The 26709-nt window shown below is 36.5% G+C and overlaps 1 protein-coding gene across 3 annotated transcripts in view; it reads right to left on the bottom strand.

Annotated features, from left to right (window-relative positions):
* OSBPL1A (oxysterol binding protein like 1A) overlaps nt 1-26709 on the bottom strand; it is a 246521-nt gene that overhangs the window by 146353 nt on the left and 73459 nt on the right. For 2 of the 3 annotated variants that reach the window (XM_047086888.1, XM_047086889.1), the window contains 7 exons: nt 21146-21207; nt 20999-21043; nt 19654-19727; nt 19469-19532; nt 9748-9846; nt 8413-8535; nt 2240-2321 (listed from right to left, as the gene is read on the bottom strand). In XM_047086888.1, coding sequence (XP_046942844.1) covers nt 2240-2321; nt 8413-8535; nt 9748-9846; nt 19469-19532; nt 19654-19727; nt 20999-21043; nt 21146-21207 — 549 coding nt within the window. The remainder of the gene's footprint in view (nt 1-2239; nt 2322-8412; nt 8536-9747; nt 9847-19468; nt 19533-19653; nt 19728-20998; nt 21044-21145; nt 21208-26709) is intronic. The other variant, XM_047086890.1, reaches the window with a different exon arrangement.

The following is a 26709-nucleotide window of genomic DNA, read 5'->3' as shown; positions in this document are numbered from 1 at the left end:
AAGGTAGGCTAGGCTAAGCTATGATGTTTAGTAGGTCAGGTATATTAAATGCACTCTTAACGAGATTTTCAGTTTACAAGGGGCTTATCAGGACATAACCCCATCAGAAGTTGAGGAGGATCTGTAATCGTAAATAAAACTGAAAAATAAGTTTGTGATTGGGCTATGAAAGTCCTTAAATGCTAGGATAAAGAGTTTGTGTTTTATTCTACAGTTTTTCAATCAAACAGTTTTTCAATGGGAAAAAATCTATGATCAAAAAAGTACCATTCTAAAATTAATCTGGCAGCAATAATGCAGTATTTCAGAGAATCTGAGTTGGAAGAGCTCTTAAAAGCCTCTGGTTTCCCTTTAAGGATGGAATGCAGGGGGGGGGGTCCCAGAAGGCAGGGAGACCACAGGGGAGCCTGCTGCAGGGACATGCCTTTGAGGGGCCACAGAGCCAAACTAGCATGGCAGAAGTTGGAATAAGAAGTAAGGGAGGGGGGTCTTAACGATCACATAATTTTGTACTAAAATGTAAGACAACAGTCACAAATACAAGACCTTGATTCTGTACACAAACATTTTAGTTTTTCATCCTGAGAAGTTATTGGCAAACTATGTAGACAGTTTGAAATAGATAGTAGTTTGACAGAACATGTCCTATCAGCAATAAAATGCATGGTTTAAGATTATTCTATATATCCCTTGGCATTAAGGTAACTCAGTTACCTTCAACTCTTTAATTCCATTCATGAAATCATCTTAACCCTATTTACTATTTATAAAATATGCAGATTTATTATCTCTCTATACCCATGGCTCAAAAAATGTTTACAATTGTTTGTGTATGAATTGTAGATACATAAAATAACATTGTCAGATCATAGTCAGCCATCTCAAAATTTCCCAGAGAGCACATATCTTCTATAACTGAATACCATTCATGTCTTTAAAACACAAAAGACTCACACCATTCTTACGAGTAATATGTCATACACATAACATGAACCAAGACATTTGACTTGAGGTTTGAAAAAATCCCAAAACTTAATTTGGTTGTAGTTCTGATGTAATTTCTTTCTTTGGTCTATGTTAAAGGAATTGCTCTTTATATTTCAACTAACTCTAGACATTTTCTACATCTTTTAAATGTTGTTGGCATCTCTTCTTACTTTTGATGGTTCTTGAAGATGGTGTTTTTAAAGCTTATTGATGGTCACAGTTGCATTACTATAAATATACTAAAAACCACTGAAGGTGGAGTGTAGACTATGTGAATTCTATCTAATGAAGCTGCTCTTATTTAAAAAGTCCTGAGGATGAAGAGTGCTAATATAATATTCAGCCCGCAATAATCAAAATGATTTCACTTCTGTCCTTCTCAAAGCTATCATCGCTGATACAAATACATGTTTGTGGAATTGACATAAAGGGATGCCTGAGGTTCATTTGGACAGATATAAAATACCTGAGCATGATTAAAAATGATAAACTCAGATATGATAAACAACTAAATCAATTATATTTTAGTGAAGTTATTTATAAAGCCATCATAGCTAAAATCTAAAACAATAGTTAGGAATCTAAAGTCTAAAAAACACAGCTTTTAATTTACAAAGTAATAATTGTTTCTGAATATGTAATTTTTATATTGGATTTTTGACTTTATATTTTATTTTGACTTTCGGAGTATTTATAGTCAACTCTTGATAATTTGTAACTAATGGAGACTGAAGGCATAAAAAATTACTACTGAAAGGTAGATTAACATTAGAAAGATAAGTTCACATATGCATTCATAGAATCATAAAAGGCCAAGACCTGGAAACAACCAACACCTTCATTTGGGAAACAGAGACTCAGAGAAGTCAAACATACTATTCAAATTAACAACTGGTTAAGTGGCAGAGAGCAAGGATTCAAACTTAAGACAGTTTGATTCTAAAGTCCAAGTCTTCTGGGATTCATAAGAAGAATTCTCATTATGTAGCCAAAATGAATTTATAGCCCCCAAATGTTACCTTTTTCTTTTCTTAAAAAATTAATCTACAGACCAGGCCTCCCCCATGAGTAGAAATTTTAAATAACCGTCTTAAATTTTCAAAATAGTCTTATCAAACATAATTCTGAATTGAATACTGAAAATTATCTAACATGAAGGATCAACATCTATGACAATGGGTTGAGTCAAAGAGTGGGTCTTATTTGTAGTTTGTTCCCCGTTTTTGTTTTTTTTTTTTTTTTGTTCTTTTACCTTTAGCCATGTCACAATCCTTAATCATTTTCAGAAAGTTGAAAATTTCCCTATCTAGTTTCTGTTGGCATTTTTGTGCTTTCTGGGAAAACAAAAACAAAAATAAAACTTATTAATACAGGATTTTTACAGTACATATGCTTTTAATATTTTTATCAAAACTTTTAGTTCATATGTTGATATACCACAATTGAGATATTTTCATAAAGAGAGAAAAAGATGAGAGAAAATTTCCTTAGAAATTGAATACTGCATTTAGTTAATCACATACCGATTAGTAAGTCTTTCTAAATTTTAAATACATTCAACATTTGTCATGTAGACAATATACAATTGCATTAATCACATCTAAGAACTCATTACACCACATACATCCGAGTTAGATTTCTGATTAATCCTTTTTGTGTACTTAAGTTCATCCAGGAATTATAAAATGTATTACGAATATATTTTAAAAATTGTTTTTATTAAAAAAAAAATCTAGATGGTACTAACACTTGGAAATCACAAGCTGGGGCACCTGGGTGGCTCAGTCAGTTAAGTGGTAGGCTCTTGACTTCAGCTCAGGTCATGATCTCACCGTTCATGGGTCAAGCCCCACAGGGAGCCTACTTGGGATTCTCTCTCTGTCCCTCTCCCACACTCATTCTCACTCTCTCAAATAAATAAAGTTAAAAAAAAACAAAAACCAACAACCCACTAGCTGGTTTTTGCTCAGCAATCTAAGTGCTCACAGCCTTCACATAAGCAGACCAAAAAGGACATTTTCTTAGCAAGTCAAAGCTTATAAAAATAAGATAAAGTCAATTATAGAAAGCATCCTTCTTGCAATCTGAATTTTCTACATTTTTAGATCCTTAAAAGTAAAATATAAATATAGAATTTTATGACGTAAGTTCCATCCCATCTTAGTAAAGATTTGGAAGTCCAAACTGAAAAATCAGATAAGTACATTTGTTATATTAACAATGTAATTTTGAAGTTAGTTTTTTTTATAGTTTCCCTTTAAAGAGGAAGAATAAGAAAATTATTGTCAAGTCACTTGGTTATGACAGTGAAAAATATTTATTGAGAACCCTGAGTTTCCTAATACTAGAATCACATTGTTATAGGTAGAGTAATACATTTAACCTTATGAATCTTCCCCTCTTTGTACTCCTAATCCCAAATGGCTCATCACTAAACATTTTTACTCCCTCCAAATCAGTCCTTCATGACAAAGTGACATAGATAAGCAGCCTTTTCTCCTTATAAAATTTTTAGTGCTTATGAAGCTCGCCTCACCCACAGCAGAATTATTCATGGTACCACATCAGTGACAGTGTTCTCACACACTGTGTGACCACAATGTTCTCTTTAAAATCTACATTACTGTTTTGAGAGCTCTAACATCAAAATATAATTGTTTTTTTTTGGAAGAGGGAAAATACCTACATTATGCAATTTAAAACACCATAGAAAGGGAAATGGTATGCTGGATTGTTTTTTCAGACATAGTCTATAAACACAAGTGGAAGGTTCAGGCATTGAAATATGCACTGCAACCAAATGTATCACTCATAATTTATTAACAGAAAGTTGTCATTTTTACTCTCTGCATATTTAATACCCCTGCCCACGTGCAAGTCAATGCTACGGTTTTCACTTTTCCTTTCTATGGTCAAGGTCAGCTGGATGGATGCCTGAAAGTGATAGTTCCTCAGGTAATAAAGACAAGAATGGTCTCCATACCATCATCCTCTAATACTTGAATCACGAATGTTCATCTTAACATATCTACCTGACAGTTACTAAAAAGAGCTTCGCTGATCAAGGATTTACTTGTTTTAAAAGGTACAGAATAGGTTAGCTGGAGAAGATTTGATCTACACATTCCGTTTTATAGTTATGAATAACATGTCTTCTGTTCTCAACAATTGGTGTGGTTTTAGTCGATACTAAAAGGAACAGGAGAATATCAATACAATAAAATGTACAGACATTCTCTAGTTTGCTGTAATTTCCCCTTCGCAGCTATGAGTTATGTTATGAAAATCTAAAAATCTATTTATGAAGATTATTGTATATGAGTTCTTTGCAGAGCCCAGCATGGTGTCCCATTGTTAACTTCTAGGACATTCACCTTATGTCATGCACTCTTTTTAGGTTTTAATTTTTCCTTTCAATTCTACATAAACAGGATCCCACTATGAGCAGTGACCTAGTACCTGAAGTATGACAGTATTTTGAACCCAAGTTACCTGGGCACAGAACTCAAGAACAGGATTGTATCCACAGCCACAGAGCCCAGGGCACAGGAGGCACCCACGTGAGCAGCTGGGCACATTCGCAACACAGGCCTCCTGCTCCTACTTCTGCCCACCCAGATCCTGGCTGCTGGTTTTGTGTAAATTGATGCTAAACCACTTTATTATCCCTGGCTTAGAAAAACAGCTCAAAAATGTATATCAAGGGCTAGGAAGGACTGAATAGGATAGGGGAGAGGTCATTAATTCCAGCCTATTTGCTAGAGAGGATCCACATTTCATTAAGAACAGAAGCAGACCACCTCTACTCAAGGAATTAAAAGGGACAAACTACTGATATACACAACATAGCTGAGTGAAAGGACAGGTACCTGTGAGCACATACAGTGTGATTCCAATTGCATGAAATTCTAGAACAGGCAAAACTGATACCACCTAAAATGACAGAAAGATCAGTGGTTGCCTGCGATGCAGATGAAGGGCACTGCCTGGGAAGGGGCCCCAAGGAACTTCCTGAGGTGATAAAAATGTCCTCTCTCCCCCTCCCTCCCTCCCCCGTCTCTTGGTGGTTACAAAAGGTATATACATTTGTCAAAACATGTATATATGTGTCTTCACACTGAAGACATAAAATGAATTCTATATGAAAATTATACCTTGATAATATTAAACTTTTTAAGTAGTATATTGTAGAACCTCAATGACATTCCTCTTTGCAGAAAACAGCCAGGAATGTGTGCCCCAGTGCTCATCTCCGCTCATCTCGGAGGCTTCCTACCTCCAGCCCAATCCATCTCCCCTCTATGTAAGTCCATCCAGAGCACATTCATTCTTTGTACCTGCTCCGTCATCTGCTTAGTGTTATTTCACAACAGATATTTACACAAAATTTAAAAAATTAAATCAAAAGATAGAGAAAAAGGCAATTCCCTCTCACATACCTATCAGTCTATAGTCCCTGTTTTCCCCCTTTACCAGCCTCAAAGCAACCACCACTATTAATTTCTCAACTTGCCAGGGATGACCTAAGTCTACACAAATGTGTATATGTGTGTATATCCCTTTTTTTTTCTCCCAATGTATAAAAGATACATCTTTTTATACCTTGCCCTTTTCACTTAACCATAAGTCTTAGATCAATATATATAAATCTGTCTCGTTCTTGTATAGAAAGTACCAGTCTTTATCAGCTCTGTGTTGATGCACATTCATCTTCCTGCATATTCACTTTAATTAGGCATCATTTATTCTTAAATCAGCAAAGTGTATCACTTTCTCACTTGATTAAATTTTAGCCTCCTCTGCTCGTTACTCCTTGTAACACTGAGTTATCTTACATCCTCAGATCCTACGGAACTGAGATATCATCAACATAGGAGACCCCTGCTTTGCTTGTGCCACCCCAAATCTGAGAGCCTATCCCTGTTCTGTCCCACAGAACTTTCTACAATGATGGAAACATTCTATACTGTCCAAAGTGGTAGCCACATGTGACTACTGAGCACTTGAATTGGGTGGAGTTAAAATGAGGAGTTGAAATTTTAAAGTATGAAGAGCCACATGTGTCTCATAGCTATCGTACTGCACAGTACATTTCTACACCAATACGGTGTTTGAATCTGTCTTCCCATTGTTAGATTTGAAATATTTTCAAAGTTTTCATTAAGGCAACAACCATGAAGCCTGTATTTCTGTGATTTATCTTCTACTTTTCTCCCTGGAGACCTAACCTCAAGGCAGTGATGGAGAGAGAAAAGAAACTGTTTTCAATTTTTGGAGGCCCTCATTTTGGGTGGAGATAAACTGAGACCAAAAGAACATGTAACATGGTCACTTTTTCAAGGTGGACATTTTTCCCCCATAACTTCTTGTCCAAAACCATGTTGAGGAAATAAGGTTAGTTTTATGTCAATTCAGATAGTTTTAGAGTATTCTAGTCCTACAGTTCCTAGTTTTCTTTAGAAGTTTATAAACATCTAGAATAGAACTCATTTCACAAATAGGTCCCATAATATCCTTACAACTTAAGAATCCAATGATCAAAGGCATTCTGGAGCCAGTCTTACAATTCAACATACTTCACAGCTCATTTCAGATTTTAACCTATTTTTGGACCAAATTTCAGCAGTTGAGACAGAGTTAAGTCAAGATTCACAGAATTAGCATTCAAATTCCATTGGACAGAGACATGTTTATAACCTGCACAACCTCAAAGTGCTTACCACTTGCTGTAACTCTCACAAACTTTGGGTGCTATAAAATCTAGAAGGCTGGGGCGCCTGGGTGGCGCAGTCGGTTAAGCGTCCGACTTCAGCCAGGTCACGATCTCGCGGTCCGTGAGTTCGAGCCCCGCGTCGGGCTCTGGGCTGATGGCTCAGAGCCTGGAGCCTGTTTCCGATTCTGTGTCTCCCTCTCTCTCTGCCCCTCCCCCGTTCATGCTCTGTCTCTCTCTGTCCCAAAAATAAATAAAAAAAAAAACGTTGGAAAAAAAAAATAAAATAAAATAAAATCTAGAAGGCAAAAACTTCATGGTTTTAAAGTTAACATAAGAGCACGATATTCTAGTGAGTAAAAAATAGTTGAAGTTGTAACATGAAAATTTGAAAACTATGCCAAAGAAGAAACACTTTTTCAAGGAAAAATTTTTTTAATGATATGCAAGTTAGTATGCTTTTCTTTACCTGTAGCTTCCATTAAAAAGGTCTTAAAATTACCATAATCCTAGGAAAGATACTGGTATGCTTTGTAAGTCCTTCTGGGTTTTATCATTTACCTTATATTGAGGATAAATAGGAAAGGATTTCTTTTCACTTAGGGAATAAGGACTAAAAGTTAAAATATTTAGCACAGTTTTGTTTTTCATTTGACACAATTCTGGCCATAGATATTTAAACCTTCTTTCTTAAACAGTCTTAATGTTATTTAGATGCTCTGGTAGATGTTATTTTTGCAAAGTTCATGGATCTGCAAATTATGTTTATGGTTGCCACACTATACATTAGGCTTTAAAAAACCGAAGTAGCACTGGTAAAGCAAATGTCAATAAATTCTGGGGAATGTCTTCAACAGAACATGGAAGAGCTCAAACTTCATAATGTTTCATCATAAAATTAGAAACTGAAAAAGCCCAAATCTCTTTCCTAAGTTTATAGGTCCTTAAGTCAATAAAACTCCTTAGGTACGAGCAAACTTCATTAAAGTTGTTGATTTAGAAACATTCAAATCCTGCAACGATTTTTTTTTTTTTTAAAGATTAAAGTTAGTAAGCAAACTGCTATGTTCTGACATAATGACATGGATTGAAACTCCATCATCCTTTCATAGTATAATTCTTCCAAACCCAATTCCCATTTAAAAGGCACAGCCAGAAAACTGATGCCCAGAAAAAAAAAAATAGTTATTTCATTTCAATTACATATGCTGTTATTTCTCTATGGATAATACATTGACGTCACCTCACATGAAGGCCTCTCCATTCATTACTGATGCTTTACCTTACTTTTCATCAATGAAGTTACAGATTACAAGTGGTTTTAAATCCAACTACCAGTCAGGAAAAGTATCACTATGGTTGCATTATTTAAACTGAAATATGCAGTGAAATCATAAAGGGCAGCAAGTCAAGCATGCTCCCCCTACTGGCGGCAGTTTTCAAATAAACCGACAATCTGATTACAGCAATGTGAAAATTTTAATAAAAAAAAGATAACATAGAAGCACAGGCCTCTATATTTAGAGTATTATCTACAGAGACATTTGATAGTACCATCATAACAGACAACATAAATGGCAATAAAATGTTACCTGACAAACAGCAGTGCTATCTCCATTGTCCTCAGATAGCTTAATTTCAAAACTTCACATTTGACAAGAAAGTTCTTGGTGACAGAGTTAGCTCTAAAAGTCAGGTTAGGTTTTTCTATATACCTCTAAGGATTCCTTCAAGTCTACAGCGGAAGTTGCATCTTCCTCCTCATCATCAGTCAGTTGGTCCTGGGAACAGTAGTGAGTGCTGTACGCAGAATGATCTTCTATTGCTTCCAGCCAGTCCTGAAATAATCCAAGAATTGAAATAAAAGTGAAATGCATTTTTACTCAAAAGAGATATGACAATGATATAGAAAGCCTAAATTTACATGGAGAAAACAGCCTAAAACACACACACACACACACACACACACACACACACACACAAAACCAACAACAAAATGATGATACCAGTCTCTTGTCCATGGCATTTCTAGATAAAAGTTTTTCTTAATAGTTTAAAAAATATCATCTATAAGTTTATATATTCAATGACACTAATACATTATAAAAGCTGAATAATGGGTGGACATTTTTTCACTTAAAAATTATAGATTCTCAACACTGTTGGATATGTTATTATATTACAAACTAATATATCCAGAAATAAAATTTTACTAACTTGCAGTTGAGTTATAAGCACAAGAAACTCAGATCACTGTAAGAGCCAACAACTGCCTGGATGCTTTAACTTTTAAATGTTTTTTTTAAAAATCAGTGATTTCACAAAAAGAATATTTGCCCTAAAAATACCTTTGTTACTTCCTTGTTTCTCATAGCATTACTCAGGGTCATATTTTACCATTTTATGATATGTTGGGACAAGTCAGGCTTTAGGTTGCTTAGGGTTCTTTGCAGGCACAGGTTAACCACTTTGGAAATGGGCTCTTTTAACCCCTTATGTAGTTTACAAAAAAACACAACAGGTCTAGGAATACTCCTTTGATCTGAAGGAATATGGAATCTCTATTAAGTAACTGCACTATGAATTTCTGTCACATCAATCCCAATTTTCTTGCTTGCTGCTGCTGTTCAATTTACCACAAAGGAAGGCCGAGCCTACACGGTAATAAATCAGAACGCCTAAGCTGAAGCCAGGTTTTGTCATTTGTAAGCTCTGTGACCTTGGGAAATGACTTCAATCTATGGTCTTCAGTTTTCGCACCTATAAATTAAGGAGCAGACTACATCATTTAGGGTCTTTTTCCAAAACCAGTAAGGGTCCCTTACATTCACAAAATCCAAACAATAAAGGAAATTATGAACAGAAGATACCTGCAGGGACATGTTGATAAAGAAATTAATTCATAACCCAAATTTCAAGATTCATCTTAATTGCCCCCATTAAAAAGGTACAGTCAAAAAGATTTTAGATGTTAATAGTGAACCTGTCTTATATTCTTTATGCTTTTAAATGCTAAGTTTTATGAAATATAAGTGAATCCATAAAATTACCTCTCTTGACTGTTGAAGGCTATTCTTAGGAACCCTGAAGCCATGAATAGTGTCATCAAAGCATTTAATAAAGAAGAGGCAGCTATCAGTGGATTTTACCTTGGATATAAAGAAGTCAGTAAGACAACATCATTCATGAACATAAAATAGAACCTTAAAATTATCTAAATTATCTATCATCTATCTATATGTAACAGTATTAAAATGACTTAATTATACGCCACTGAAAATTTAAAATACCAACTGGAAAAACTGGGTAAAAAATGAATACATTGGGAATATCACACACATCGTAGCTTAGCTTGTCTGAAAATATCTGGCTTTCATATTCTTACTCAAAGTAAATACTAACAGTCTATTAGGTATGTAGTTTTTTAGTTCTATCCTTTGTATTTAATAACTTAGCATGCACTTGGGCTGTAAAATCCTCTAAATACCACAGCTCCAATTTCTTACTCATATCACTCTCCTGAACCTTTTGCCTGAGCTGAGTGTAGAAAATGTTTGAACTGTGTGTAAAAGAACTAGTACACATAAGATTCGTAAAGAAGGAAGAAAGGGAGAGAGGATAAAAAATAATTATGTCTTTAAGAATGGAAAAAGACAGACTTCTGCTACAAGACCCTATAAGAGGACCACACTCCTGGCAGGAAACAAATATAAAAGGCAACTGCCTAAAGGAACTGGAGAGTGGACAAAAGTTGACAGACTCTGATGGGGCATGCACATGCTCTCGGAGGAAAGGAAATAAGTAACTATGCAAGTAAGTTCCCATCCCCAAGATTTTTCAACTGGGACATAAAGTCCATAAGGTGGCACAAAACTACCATGGGCACAGGTGGAAAAACCCACAGCCTTCCTGTCTTTGAGAATTAATAAAGGAAACCAGGGAGCCAGAAATACTAAAGAGAGTGAGAGAATCCTCAAAGGGAAAAAGAGAAGGCATCCCCAAACTCTGTCTTTTCACACATCTAATTGATGCTGAGAAAAGATTCAAAGCAGTCACTTAAATCCAACCTCTGTGAATGCAGACCAGAGCTGCCAGCCAAGAAACAAGAGTTTACAATCTAAACCCAGCCAAGAAAATGACCTGCTAAAACAATAGAAATAACATTTAACAGAGGAAAATAACAGAAGCCAGAATCCCCAGAACTTAACATTCATAGTATTAAGGATACAACACAAAATTACCTGATATGTGAAGAAGAAAGTGGAACACATTCTCAAAAGAAGTCTAATTAAAAGGCAAAATTTTCAGAATGGTTAACAGCGACCCACACATATACTATATATACAAGATAGAAAATAAAGATCTATAGGTTATAAGGAAATGGATAGAAAAAGAGATACTGTGCAAACAGTCAGCATAAGAAGGCCTGAGTGGTTATATTAATATTGGGCAAAAGTAAATATATCCCAGGAGATAAAGAAGACCACCATGTAATAATAAAAGGCTCAATTAGTCTAGAAGACAACATGAATGCCATGTGAGCAATAACTGAGAAATGAACAGTTCCACAAGCACAGCTGGAGATTCTGGTATCCCTCCTCTCATCAATTGATACAATTAGCCAAAAATCAACAAAAACATAGATCTGAAAAACACCATCAACCACCATGACTGAATATTTATGACTCTACACCCAACCATAGCAAAACAGACATCATTTTCAAGTACATTTACTCAGATAATCCATACATAGAGCCATCAAACAAGTCTCAATACATTTGATAAGACAGAAATCACAGAAGATACATTCACTGAGCAAAATGGAATTATAAATCAGAAACAAAAAAAATCATAAAAACCCCAATTACTTGGAAATCAAATAACACACTTCTAACATTCATTGGTTCAAAGAAAACAGAAATTAGAAAATATTTTGAACTAGATTATAATAAAAATATACCAAAATTAGCAGCAGGAAAGTAAAACAGTTGCAAAGGTGAGGGGATAGATTTAAATGGCTGTATTAACAAAGAAGATAAGCCTAATCAATAATCTAAGCTTTGACCTTGAGAAACTATTTAAAAAAAGCAAATTAAACCCAAAGCACAGAGAAAACTTTTAAAAAGAACAAAAAGCAATAGAAAACAGAACAATGGGAAAATTCAAGAAAATCAAGGACTAGTTCTCTGAAAAAAATCAATAAAATTGATAAACTGCTAGCCAAATTAATCCAGGGAGGAAAAAAAAGACATAAATTACTAATATAAAAAAACAAAGGAGGGCACAACACTACCTATCATACAAACATTAAAAACACAATAAGGGAATATCACTAACAAGTTTGATAACCTAAGAAAATAAACACAATTTTTTAAAGACAGAAATTACAAATACCAACCCAAGAAGAAATGGAAAATTTGAAACAGCCCTTTAGCAACTGAAGAAATCTGAAATTACAATCCTTCCCATTAAAAAACAAAAAACAAAAATACAACCAAAAAAACCCCTTCTAGCCCATGAATTGTATCAATATCTAGGAAAGAAATAAACCTAATCCTACAAAAATTCTTCCAAAAAACTGAAAAGGAGTATTTTCTAATTCATTATATGAGACCTATTATTTCTCATATTAGACCTGTATTTCTGATTCCAACACCACACAAAAATAGCACAAGAAAATATAAATCAAAATCTACCAGGAACACAGAAGCAAAAATCTTTAACAAAATATTAGCAAATAATTTATGAAAATGATTATATATCATGACCAACTGAAATTTATCCCAGCAATAGAAGACTGGTTTATTAAATATGAAAAGCATTTAATAAAATTCAACAGATTCTCATGATAAGGACTTTCAGTAAACTAGGAAATGAAAATAACTTCCTAAAGCAGATTAAGGGCATCTATGAAATTTACAGCTAATAACTCCATAATGAAAGGCTCAAAGCTTTGTACCTAATACAATAAACAAGAATGCTGGCTCTCATCAATTCTATTTAAAATTGTAACAGAGGTCCTATCCAGTACAATAAAGGATAAGAAAGGGCATACAGATTGTAAAGAAATGTAACCATCCTTATTTGCAGATGACATGACTGTGCATGTAGGAGACCCTGAGGAATGTGCAAAAAAGCTACGAAAACTATTAAAACAAATTTATATATAATAGCAAAAAATAGAAAATGAAAATTTGAAGTCTATCATAATAGCTTCAATAAACACTTAAGAATAAATTTAATAAACAATTATAAAACATTGTAAAAGGAAACCAAATCAGATTTCAATAGAGAACAGATGCAATGTTCATAGCTTGGAGGTCTTGATATTGCTTAATAGTCCTCTCCAAGAAAATCTGTAGCAATCCCAATCAAAACGACCATTCCCCAATACTGAAAATTGATTAAAGACCTACAACTTACTGAAAAGCATTTATTCAAGAAAAATCTACTGAATCTCTCAGTAAGAACAGTGAATGGTGATGGAGTTTTAGCCTGAATATGCTCCATTCCCCCTTGCTCCTAACTCTATGGTAAAACTGAACCATGATGGGGCAAGCTTTAAACACTGGGGCTGACTTTACTTAGAGGGCCTTGAAAATCCCAAGCCTAGGGATTTGTCAAAAACAACAGCAATCTTGGTGGCAAACAATCAGGAAAAGCCAACATCACAGTACATGAGGTCTAAATATATTGGGCCAAGCAACAAACTGGCAATGAGCCAGATACTTAAAAAGCTCTCAGAAAAATGTTTAAAAACTAAATTGTATTTAAAGAATTAAAAGAAAGTATAATGACAATAACTCATCAAATAGAAAATATCAATAAAAAGATGCAAGTTATGGAAAAGAACCAAATGGAAATTCTGGAATTGAAAATCACAAGAACTGAAATGAAAAATTCCCTCAACAGATAATCTGAGATGTAAGGGGGACAAAAAAAAAAAATCACTGTAGGGCATTATCACACGTACCAATAGACAATTAGAGTCACAGAAGGAAAGAAAAAAGCTGAAAAAAGTATTTGAAAAAATAATGGTTGAAAATTTCCCAGATTCAATGAAAACATTATACATTCAAGAAACTCAATAAACTCCAGTAGGATAAATCCAGAGAGATCTATCCTTAGACACATCTTAGTCAAACTGTCAACAGCTCAAACCAGAAAATACTAAAGTACTCAGAGAAGAGACTCATCAAATACAGGGGGAAGCACAGTAGAATTAACAGCTGACTTTGCATCAAAAACAATGGAGGACAGGGACACCTGGGTGGTTAAGCATCCAACTTTGGCTCAGGTCATGATCTTATGGGTTCGGTTCATGGATTTGAGCCCCACACTGGGCTCTGTGCTGACAGCTCAGAACCTGGAGAGCCTGCTTCAGATTCTCTCCTTCCCTCTCTCTCTTCCCCTCCCCCGCTTGCACTCTATGTCTCTCTCTCACAAAAAAAAATAAATAAACATAAAAAAAAACAAAAACCTGGGGCATCTGGGTGGCTCAGTCAGTTAAGCATCCGATTTCGACTCAGGTCATGATCTCTCATGGTTTGTTAGTTTGAGCTCCACATTGGATGTTTGAGCTCCATCTCCCTGGTCACACTCTGTCTTTGTCTCTCAAAAATAAACATTGAAAAAAAATTAAAACAAAAACCAATGGAGGACAGAGGTAAGGGGATGACATATTCAAAGTGCTGAAAGAAAATTTCTCTGTCTTGTGTAACTACTGTTCTAAAATGAAGGCAAAAAAAACCTGAGACAATTCATTAGGTATACCTAACAAAAAAGAATAAAAACAAAAAAAGTTACTTAGGCTGAAAGAAAGAGACACCAAATAAGAAAAAAGAAAAAAAAAAACCTGGTGAAATTGCATAGGTAATTCTAAAATAGAGTATTTAGTTTCTCTTTTCTCATATAATTTAAAGCAATTTACACAATTGTAAAATTGTATGGTTGGGCTTGTAACATACTAATGTATGATATATGACACTAATAGCACAGAGGATAAAGGAAGGAATGGAGCTACAGTGGAGCAAGGAAATGACTTCTAAAAATAACCCATACATCCACTGAAAAAAATAAACACAACTAGAAGTGATAAAAATATGAGTTAGGGTAAGACTCTATAAATATACTTTTTTTCCTTTTAAAAAACACCAGAGATTAACATAAATCCCCACAAAAACTGATAACACTAATGCTCACAGCACCATTATTCTTAAGACCCAAAAAGTGAAAACAACCCAGATGTTCCTTAATTGGTGAATGGATAAATACGGTCTATCCATACAATGGAATATTATTTGGCCACAAAAGGACTGCAGTAATGATACATGCTATATAATATGTATGAACCTTGAAAACATTACACTAAGCAAAAGAATCCAGAAACAAAAGACCACATATTCTATGATCCCATTTATATGAAATGACTAGAATAGGCTATAGAGACAGGTATTAATGGCTACATAGGGAACTCACAGGAGGTGGTACTGACAGGCACTCAGATATGATTATTAATGGATATGAAGTGGTTTTTTTTGTGGAATTAGGGAAATGTTCTAAACCTGACTGGTTATGGATGCACAAGTCTATGACCATACAAAACATTACTGAACCATTTTAAGTAGGTGAACCTTATACAATGTGAATTATAGTGCAATAAAAATATTTTAAAACAAAGAGACATAAAATTGTATAAAGCAATAGATGTAACACTATATTGTTGAGTTTTTAAACATACAGAGTCATGATATATACAACAATAACACAAAGGAAGGGGGTAGGAAGTGCAACTATATTAAAGTGCTCAGATTTTATGAAATAAAGTATGAATTGTGATAGATTAAGATGTATAATAGCTAGAGCAACCACTAAGAAATAACTTTAAAATACAGTAAAATATAAACAAAAGGAAATGATACATGAGAAGCATCTCCCTTATGTAGAAGAGGAAGAACAAAGAATGACAAAATGGCAGCAGAAATCCAACCATGTCAACAACATTAAGTATAAATTAAACATTTTTTTTAAAGATTTTATTAAGTAATCCCTACACCTAATGTGGGGCTTGAACTTACAACCCCGAGATCAAGAGTCATACACTCAGGGTGCCTGGGTGGCTCAGTTGGTTAAGCATTGAACTCTTGGTTTTGGCTCAGGTCATGATTTCATGGTTGTGGGATTGAGCCCCGAGTCGGGATTTGTGCTGGCAGTATGAAGCCTGCTTGGGATTCTCTCTCTCTCCCTCTTTCTCTGCCTCTCCCTCACTCATGCTCGCTCGTGCTCTCCCCCCCCTCTCAATAAGTACTAAAAAAAAAAAAAAAAAGTCATACGCTCAACCAACTGAGCCAGCCAGGTGTCTGTCCTTCATTAAACATTCCTATCACAAGGCAGAGTTTGTCATATTGGATAAAAATACCCGATACAACTCTATGTTCTCTATAAGTAAGTTTCAAACACATAGATAAGCTGAAAATAAAAAGATGGAAAAAGATCTACCATGCAAATGGTATTCGAAAGCTGGAGTAACCACACTGATTGTCATGGACTGAACTGTGTCCTCCCCAAATTCATATGAAGATCCCACCCTCAATATGATTATATTTGTAGATAGGGCTTTAAAGAGGAAATTAAGATTAAATGAGGTCAGGGGCGCCTGAGTGGCTCAGTTGGTTGAGCGTCCTACTTTGGCTCAGGTCATGATCTCGCAGTTCATGAATTCGAGCCCCATGTGGGGCTCTGCGCTGACAGCTCGGAACCTGGAGCCTGCTTCCCTCTCTCTGCCCCTTGCCCGCTCATGCTCTGTCTCTCAAAAATGAATAAACGTTAAAAAAAATTCTTCTTAATAAAAAAAAAAAAAAAGATTAAATGAGGTCACAAGAGTGGGGCCCTAATTCAGTAAGACTGGATTCCTTAATAAGAGGAAGAGAAACCAGGGAGACCTGCACACAAAGAAAAAGCCATGGCAGGATTGTCAGGCAGCTGGCTGCAATCAAGGGGAAAGGCCTCAGGAGAAAACTATCCCTAAACATCAGAGCTAAAACTATAAAACTCTTAAGAAAACATAGGAGTAAAGCTTCATGGCACTGGACTTGGCAATGATTCCTTGAACATGATACCCACAAGCACAAGTGACAAAAAGAAAAAAAAAATAAATTTGACTATATCAAAATTAAAAACTTCTATGCATCAAAGGACACTATCAAGAGAGTGTAAAGGCAATCCATAGAATGGGAGAAAATATCTACAATCATATACTGGTAAGGGGTTAATACCTAGAATATGCCAAGAACCCTTACAACTCAACACCAACAAAAAAACCAAACAGCCCAATTAAAAAATGAGCCAAGGACTTAGACATTTCTCCAAAGACAATAACCAATGCCCACTAAGCACATGAAAAGATGCTCAACATCACTAGTCATCAGAGAAATGCAAATCAAAACTGCAATTAGATACCACCTCACACTCATTAGGATGGCCCACATTAAAAAATAAAAAAAAAAAAAAAAAGGAAAATAAGTGCTGGTGAGGATGTGGAAAAAGTGAAATTGGAGCCCTCCCCTGCCATTACTGCTGGTGTGAATATACAACGGGGCAGCTGCTTTGGAAAACAGCATGAAAATCCCTCAAAAAATCAAAAATAGAACTACCACATCATGAACAATTCCACTATTAGGTCTATATCCAAAAGAACTGAAAGCAGTATCTTGAAGAGATATTTGCATATCCATGTTCATTGCAGCATTATTCACAAAAGCCAAGAGGTGAAAGCAATCCAAATGTAAACTGAGGAATAAACGCATAAAGAAATGTGGCATATACATAAAAGGAACATTATTCAGCCTTCAAAAAAAATTCCGGGCACATGCTACAGCATGGATGAATCTTGGGGATATCAGATGAAATGACATAAGGCAAATACTCTAAGATTCCACTTAGAGGTATCTAAAGTGGTCACACTCATAGAGACAAAAAGTACAAGAGTGGTTGCCAGGGGCTAGGGGTAGAGGAAATAGGCAGTTGCTTAATGGGTATAGCTGCAGTTTTGCAAGATGAAAAAATTCTAGAGATCTGTTGCACAACAAAGTGACTACAGTTCAAGCTAATGCACACTTAAAAATGGTTAAAATAGTAAATTTTATGTGCTTTTTTTACTATAATTAAAAATTTTCAAAAAGGAAAAAAATTCTGACACATACTGTAACATGAATGAATCTTGAGGACATTATGCTAAGTGAAATAAGCCAGTCACGAAAGGACAAATATTGTCTGATTCTACTTAACTTAGCTGAGGTACCTGGCAAGGTCAAATTCATAGAGACAGAAAGTAGAATGGTGGCTGGCAGGGGCTGGGAATAGAAAGGAAAGGAATAAGTGATTAATGGGTACAGAGTTTTAGTATGGGAAGATAAAGAGAGTTCTGGAGATAGATGGTGCTGATGGCTGCAATATAATACAGATGTATTTAATGGCCCTGAACTGCACACTGAAGAAAAATTAAGAAACTGATAGTTGCAAACATTTATATTAGAAAAAAGATCTCAAATCAATACTCTAAGCTTCTACCTTAAGAAACTATAAAGTAGGGTGCCTAGGTAGCTCAGTTGGTCAAGCATCTGACTCTTGATTTTGGTTCAGGTCATGACCTCACAGTTCTTGAGCTCGAGCCCTGCACCAGGCTCCGTGCTGACAGTGTGAAGCCTGCTTGGGATTCTCTCTCCCCCTCTCTCTCTGCCCCTTTCCCGCTCATGTGCGTGCATACTTGCTCTCTCCCTCCCTCTCAAATAAACTTAAGAAAAAAAACTACAAAGCAAACAGAGTCTGCTTTATAGCAGTCACACAGTGAATGCTCATTAACTTGTGTTGATATGGGCCTCATAAAGATAAGCTTTAAGCAGACATTTACAGAAGAAACAAAAGTTATACAACAAGGAGAGGCATAACACAGCAAGAGCTAATGGATTCCACAGAAGTTAAAGAGCAAGAAATTTTAAAAGGGCAGGGGGAGCACTTATTTGTGAGATAAAAGGCTCAACTAAGGAAAAAGCTTGGTAGTAAGTAGATGAGTCTATAGGGGGAACAGAAGACAATGGCCAGGATTGCACTGAAAGAAAAAACAAAAAGATTACACACACCAGATTAGAGAGAGGTTCCCTGGCCCTCTGGTCTAATGTGAAGGGAGGAAGGGGTGTGAGGACAATTAAGGGCTGGCTGTGTAATCAGGCTGTACTGCTGGGGAATGTGACAAGTGATTGCCACAACATATTGACAACCCTCAAGGATTTCAAGTAGGAAAGAAGAAAGCATGTCTAGCCTCCAGTCTTAGACTAATACCTAAGAGGAGAAACCCACTTTTTCTCCTGGTTGGTAAAGTATAACAGTGAACACAGAGGATCTAAGAATCCCAATTTTGACACAGGCTTAAATTTTAACACCAGAAAAACTTCCATTATCTCGATTTGCCCATGTATAAGTACATATATACATGTACACACACATGCATATATGTGTGTGAATATACACACATACACACACAAAAAACATGACAGGCTCTTTATGTTTTCAGACCACTGCTATCTCATCCCACAATATGTGAAATAAACAAGGGTTCATTTTTTTTTTTTTAAAGAGATTCCACAATTTTACTTGTTCTCAAATAAAAATACACACAAGTCCCCCCACCCCAATATTTGACAAGGCAGCTTTATAAAAATAACACTTGCAACACTGACTTCATGGTGTCGGCAAAAGATGCATGTGTCATCCTACCGTGCATACTGCTTGAGTTAAGTGTTTGCATCCCTGGCGATAAATATTATGGACTGCATCAGGCCTTTAAAATAAATATTACAATTATTAGAAATATAAATAAATATTAAAGAGATAAGTGAAAACTTTTAATCTTTCAAAATTTAGAGAATAAATTTACTAAGTATCAGGATCATAATACTTACTGTTTCCTATACCACGAAAGGACTCCATGTTCTAATACCACCCAAAATAATCTCCAGCCAAAAAATCTTGAACTCTAAGGGAAAAAATGGCAAGGATTTTCCAAGCTGATAGATCCAGATTCAAATACCTGACTGATAGAAATTGTTATGATAATTCTATTGTAGTCTTTCATGTAGATAGTACTGATGAATATTAAAAAATAATCAAACATGGGGGCACCTGGGTCGGCTCAGTTGGTTAAGTGTCCGACTTCAGCTCAGGTCAGGATCTCACGGCTCATGGGTTCAGGCTCTGCATCGGGCTCTGTGCTGAGAGCTCAGAGCCAGAGCCTGCTTCGGATTCTGTGTCTCCCTCTCTCTCCTCCTCCCACACTTGCACTCTGTCTCCCTCTCTCTCTCAAAAATAAACATTATAAAAAAAAATGATCAAACATGAACTAAGGTAACTAGGTGCAGTAATGAAAACATACCACTACAGGGGGACAAGAAGAGAAGAAATGGCATACTGATAAGATCAATAATGAACACAGTTTACAGTTCTGACAGTATTGTCCAAGGATAATTATAGGACAATTTTCAATTGTGGACTTCAAAGACAAAGTCTAAGAATTAATTCTAATTTTATACAACATAAACATACTTGTGCATAAATACGTAAAGGGAGTGCTTGCAAATGCAAAAGAAAACACATGCTCTACGACAGTTAATTCTAGAAAATAAATGAACTCCAAAATGCAAAGAAATTTTTAGAACCAGAAAGATTTTGTATGTGTGTTCTGTGACAAGTCAAACATTAAATTCCTATTAAGTCCTCCCTGTTTCAACATTCATAACAAAAACACTGCAATTCTATGATTAAACACTGTTCTGCATAAACTTGGTCACTTAAAAGTGTTCTTAGACCATCAATAAAAAGAGCAGCAATTGCTATAACAAGTGGAACCCTAACGAAAGCCAATACCACACACACACACACACACACACACACACACAAAATGGTTTACATTGCAAGATCCAAGAATGCTTAAATCATTTTTTCTTCTGAAATAATTAAATAATTTTTGGGGCACCTGGGTGGCTCAGTTGGTTAAGGGTCCTACTCTTGATTTTAGCTCAGGCCATGATCTTACGATTTGTGAAATGAAGCCCCTCGTCGGGCTGTGGGCTAACAGCATGAAGCCTGCTTGGGATTCTCTCTCCCCACATCTCTCTCCAGCCCCCACCCCCACACAAGCATGGGCTCCCCACTCTCTCTCTCAAACATTAAAAAAAATTTTTTTATTAAATAAAAATGGGGCACCTGAGAATTCTTTCCAGTTCTAGAAATAAGATCATCTCAGCCTACCTTCCAAAGAGGGCCTTCATATCGTTTCAGTGCTTTGTAGATGACCTATTGAAAATATGTTTTCATTAAAAATGCCATCTATGTATTTCAGGAATTCAAAATCTTTTTCTAAAAATGATCATATGCATGTAGTCTATTACTACGTACCTTATTACCAATAAGAATGTGTTTCATTTCAGCACCCTGGGCAAGGTCAAGGGGTTTCTGATCTGTGTAAAATACAAGGAAACAAACCATCAAGAGCTTAATTGTATATAACATGGATACTGCCATTACAGCATGAATATTCTTTCACTGTTCCAACAACCACACCTGTCTCTTCTCCCCCCACATTACCCACCTGAAGTTGCCATCTCAACTCTTTCTGGCTTCCATTTTGGTAGCTAACTACTAAGCCAGCAAGATTAACCTCAGAACACTCTGTACATGTTCTGTGATCCTTCAAGCCTTCTTATACTTTAAATCACTGAATTGGTTTCTCATGGCTACTAAAACAAAGTACCACAAACTTAACTGCTCCAAATAATACAGATTAATTCTTTTATAGTTTGGGAGATCAGAAATCCAAAATCAGTCTCACTAGGCCAAAATCAAGGTGTAGACAGGACTGCATTCCTTCTGGAGGCTCTAGGGGAGAATCCATTGCCTTGTCCCTTTTCTGGTTTCTAAATTTTGTGTTTGTTTATTTTTGAGAGAGAGAGAGAGGGAGGGAGGGAGGGAGGGAGGGAGGTGTGGGGGCGGGGGAGGGACAAGAGAGAGGGAGACAAAGAATCTGAAGCAGGCTCTAGGCTCTGAGCTGTCAGCACAGAGACTGATGCGGGGCTCCAACTCAAACCGTGAGATCATGACCTGAGCTGAAGTCACTTAACCAACTGAGCCACCCAGGCACCCCTTTTCTGGTTTCTAGAAGCCACCTATATCCCTTGATTTGTGGTCCTCCCATCTTAATTAAAAGAATTATTTATTTATTTATTTATTTTTGAGAGAGACAGAGCATGAGCAGGGAAGGGGCAAAAAGAGAGGACTACACAGAATCCAAAGGCTGAGCTGTCAGCACAGAGCCCAACACAGGGCTCGAACTGTGGTCCTCCTATCTTTAAAGGGCATCACTCCAACCTCTGATTCCATCTTTACGTTTTCTTTCTCAATGTTCAGATTCTCCTTCCCCCTGCCTGTAAGGACAACTGTGATTACACAGCCCCCCATGATAATTCAGGATTATCTATCTCAAGATACTTAACTAATCGCATCTTTAGGGGGCTGTCATTCAGCCTACCACAGCCACTCTTAAGCTGCTTCACCAGAGAACAGGTAGCAGAGAGAGATCATAAGCAAAGAGTGTGATGGTCCACAGTTGAGGACAAAAGAAAAAGTGATAATGGAGAATGAAACCAGCAAGGCATTATAGTAACTTTTGCAACCTTATTCATGCAAGCACCCTATGTTTTGCCAAACAAGAACAGAATTTGTTAAAAGTTACTTATTGAGCTTTGAAGTGAGCAGGATGCTGTATCAAATAAGGTCGCTTAAAAAAAAAACAACCCAAAAACCAGTCACCTTATAACTTGGGAGTAGAAAATGGCCCTTTCAAAGTAACATACCTGACCAGAACTCTGTTTATGCAGTGAGATAATATATTCTATCAAATAACCTTTTTATAAGTACCAAACACCTGGCATGTGTTGGGCAGTTTTTTGTATGAATTTCTAATAAGGGTCTATTATGCACCAATTAATATTTTAGGCACTGGGGATTCAGCAGTGAACATGACAGAAAACATGGGAGGGGGGCAGGGAAGGCACAGAAAAAGGGAAATAGTAAATTAACAACAATTACATGCCAGATAACAAACTATGCTATGCTGATACTTTATAAGTGAATGGTGTGATGGAGAATGACTAGGATACCACTTTAGACTGGAGACTGGGCAACTGATCAGGGTAGGCCTTTGTGAGGAAAAGGTATTTAAATTGAAAGGAATGATCAAGGCTTGGGAAAATATAGGGAAAGGCATTCCAGTAGATGGAACAGCTAATGCAAAGGCCCTGAGGTAGAAACAATTTAGTGGGCAAGAGAGGTAGAAAGTCAGAGAGGCAAAGAAGCGTATTACGCCAGGGCTTTGTAGGTCAGACCTTTCTGAGTCAGTACAAGGGGTATGGGTTATTATAAATATGATGAAAAGTCACTGAAGGGTTTTAAGAAAAACAGTATACTATCCAACTTATGTTTAAAACTCTATCAAAGTGTTAAATATTTAAAAGTGTAACTGGGGAAATGCAAACTTTGGCTCCTTGATGTTTTTTTAACAACTATGTTGAGATATAATTTACATACCATATAATTCACCCATTTCAAGTGTACAATTCAGTGGTTTTCAGTATATTCAGAGCTGTGCAACCATCATGTGGTTACAGGTGTTTTTTTTTTTTAAAGAAGCCCTTATCTTTTATAAATATACTGAAAAATTTTTTTAAGATTTTATTTTTTTTTTATTTTTATTTTTTTTATTAAAAAAATTTTTTTTAACGTTTATTTATTTTTGAGACAGAGAGAGACAGAGCATGATCGGGGGAGGGGCAGAGAGAGAGGGAGACACAGAATCTGAAGCAGGCTCCAGGCTCTGAGCTGTCAGCACAGAGCCCGATGCGGGGCTCGAACTCACGGACCGCGAGATCATGACCTGAGCCTAAGTCGGCCACCCAACCGACTGAGCCACCCAGGCGCCCCAAGATTTTATTTTTAAGTAATCTTTATACCCAACGTGGAGCTCAGACTTCCAACCCTGAGACCAAGTGTCACATACTCTACTGATTGAGCCAGCTAGGAGCCCATACACTGAAATATTTATACACAAAAATAACATAACTAGACAGTGGCCATTATTGAGAACTCCTGGAGACAGAGAGACAGAGGGGGAGGGAGGGAGACATCAATTAATTCTATTGTTCTATTTTTTAAGGCTTGATAATTTCCATAATAAAAACATTGTTTTTAAAGATCACCATGGCTACAGTGTGGAAAATGCCTTGTGAACGTGGGCAAGAGAAAAGTAGGGATAATATGCACAAAGCAATATCAATAGTCCAGGTGAAAGATAATGGTGGTTTGGACTGCAGAGTTAGTAGCGGAAAATGTGGAGAAAAATTCACAGGTTTCAGCTTCTAGAGGTAGATTTATAGGACTAATGCGTAAAACTTGGACTGATTATATATTATTGCCTTAGTGGGGAAAAAACTTTTTAAAGTGTTAACTGAGAAATTAATAACCAGTTTAGGTTTTCTAGCTAGCATATAGGAAGAGGTCTTAAAAAAGGTCTGCCAACTGTTATTTTTATTCTATCTACAGGGCACTTTTGAGAAATTATTCCTTTAGGTGAAGAGGAGGAGAACAATGTGATTTCTTTCATGGAATTCTGCCCTAACACCAAAAATAAATTCTGAACTCCTGCCAACTAACTGAAATCCCAGCACCAAGCCTTCATTTCTAGATTCAGTGCCTAAAGTGCCTGGCAGACAGTAAGAATCAAATAAAATGCTTTCTGAACTGAATGAAATAGCCTCCCTACCTGGAGAAGCATCATAACCAGACACTTCAAAATCTCTTATCAAGCACAACAAAATAAAGTAAAAAACAGAAATGATCCAATATTTACATTTGTACATGATATACATTTGTCCCTTAATGAAAACACTAAGTGTCAACATTCCTCAAAGGAATTTACACAGAATGTAATTTCAATAACATACCAATGGTATTTTTACTAGGAACCTAAAAAAATTATTTTGAATGCCATCTGGGAGAATAAACAGATATGAGTGTCAAAGAAAATCCTCAAAAGAAAAGGGAAACCTTACCAGATATTAAAACATTACAAAAACAATCATTAAAAATGAGTTACTTGTGGGGCGGCTAGGTTGGTTAATCATCCAACTCTTGATTTTGGCTCAGGTAATGATCTCATGGTTCGTGGGTCTGAGCCTCATGTCAGGCTCTGCGCTGGCAGCTCTGAGCCTGCTTGGGATTTTCTGTCTCCCTCTCTCTCTGCTCCCTCCTGCTCGCACTCTCACAGAAATAAACATTAAAAAAAAACTATTGGAAAAAGAGATACTTGCAAAAAAAGAGGCAGATGAAGCAATGAAAGAAAATAGCAAACAAATTCTTAAAATGTAGGAGAAAGGTATAAAAAACGGAAAGGGAAGATTGCTTGATGAAGGATGTAAATAAAGGTAAGTGGTCAGCAATTTGAGAGCCTCACATCCTAACACTCTCACATGGCGTTTCCTATTCAGAACCCAGCAAGCACACCAACAAATGGGGCTGGGCCTCTGGCTACTTTCCTGACCTTTCCCCTCTCCCCAACTTGCCCTGCTCTAGGCACCCGGAAAGCTTTCTTCTTCAAATATGCAAAGCACTCTCCTCTCCAATCCCAGAACTTTTACAGTTGCTTCCTTTGGTTTTCAATACTCTTCTACCAGATTTCCTCAGGGCTCGCTTCTGACTCACTGCAGCTCTGTGCTCAGGGAGGTCTTCCCTTACACCCTTTCCAAAACAACAGCCCCCTACCCCATGCCATCACTCTCTATCCCCTTCATCCTGTTTATTTTTCTGCACCTCACTGCCTGACATTATATGTGTATTTACACCTTATCTGTCTCCTCCCACTAGGATATAAGCTCCCAAAGTGTGGAAACTATCAGGTGTTGTTCACTGTTGGATCTCCAACATCTACAAATAGTTCTTGGCACAGAGTAGAGGCTCAGTATTTTTGCTTAATGAATGAATGTGATTACAGATAAGCTAGCAGAAAACAGACTCAACTATTTACTAAATCTCTAAGGCTAGAAGTGTTCAAAGAAACCAAAGAAGAGGTTCAATAAATTTGAATAAAAATGGAAAACATCTTAAAAAAAAAAAACTGGGAAAATTTAGTCTTAGAAAATATAGAGATAGATAATCATCCATATTGTGGAGTTTTGGGTGGTAAGCTGTCTGAGCACTGCCCCTTCCACACCCCAAGGGGAAGGCCCTAGCAGCCATGTTTGTACCATAATGCCCCGCCCCCAGAGTTCCAGCTGACTGTATCAGAGGCAGATGTCTAACACAGCGGGTGCCATCAAATTATCCCCCGCTGGAATTTAAAGCTGAGCTTAGGAGATCTACCGAACAGAGTTCAGCGCTGCCATCTTCTAGCATGCATGCTGGAAAATGGATCTGCTAAGAGGCAGAAATGAGACCAAGCAATGAGAAGGATACACACACAATGAGTGGCAATCTTTTTGGTTCCTGACAGCTTCCTGGTTCCTGATTCCATCCCTTCTGATGCCTGCTTTTCAATACCATGAGACACTTCTGTATTTACACTGATATTAATAATGTATGAACTTTCTTTTATTTACACTCTTGAGTTGGTATTAAACTTTATTTTTATTTTTTTAAATCTTTGAGAGTGAGCATGTGTGAGTGGGGGAAGGACAGAAAGAGAGACAGAAAGAATCCCAAGAAGGCTCTGAATTGTCAGCACAGAGTCCAGATGTAGGGCTCAATCCCATGAGACATGAGATTAGGACCTGAGCCAAAATCAAGAGCTGGATGCTAAACCAACTGAGCCACCCAGGTGCCACTATTTTAAACTTAAAAAAAAAAAAAAAAAGCCTAGTCTACCAGAGAATAACAGCTAAAAGGTAAATCTTTGTGGATTTTTGGGTCATAGG

Source organism: Lynx rufus, unplaced genomic scaffold (genome assembly GCF_022079265.1).
Source record: "Lynx rufus isolate CCGP_SWC_20201006 ecotype Redwood Valley unplaced genomic scaffold, mLynRuf1.p SCAF_22, whole genome shotgun sequence".
Lineage (NCBI taxonomy): Eukaryota > Metazoa > Chordata > Mammalia > Carnivora > Felidae > Lynx > Lynx rufus.
The sequence above is the reverse complement of the archived record's forward strand: the minus strand, read 5'-3'. Positions and strand labels throughout refer to the sequence as shown.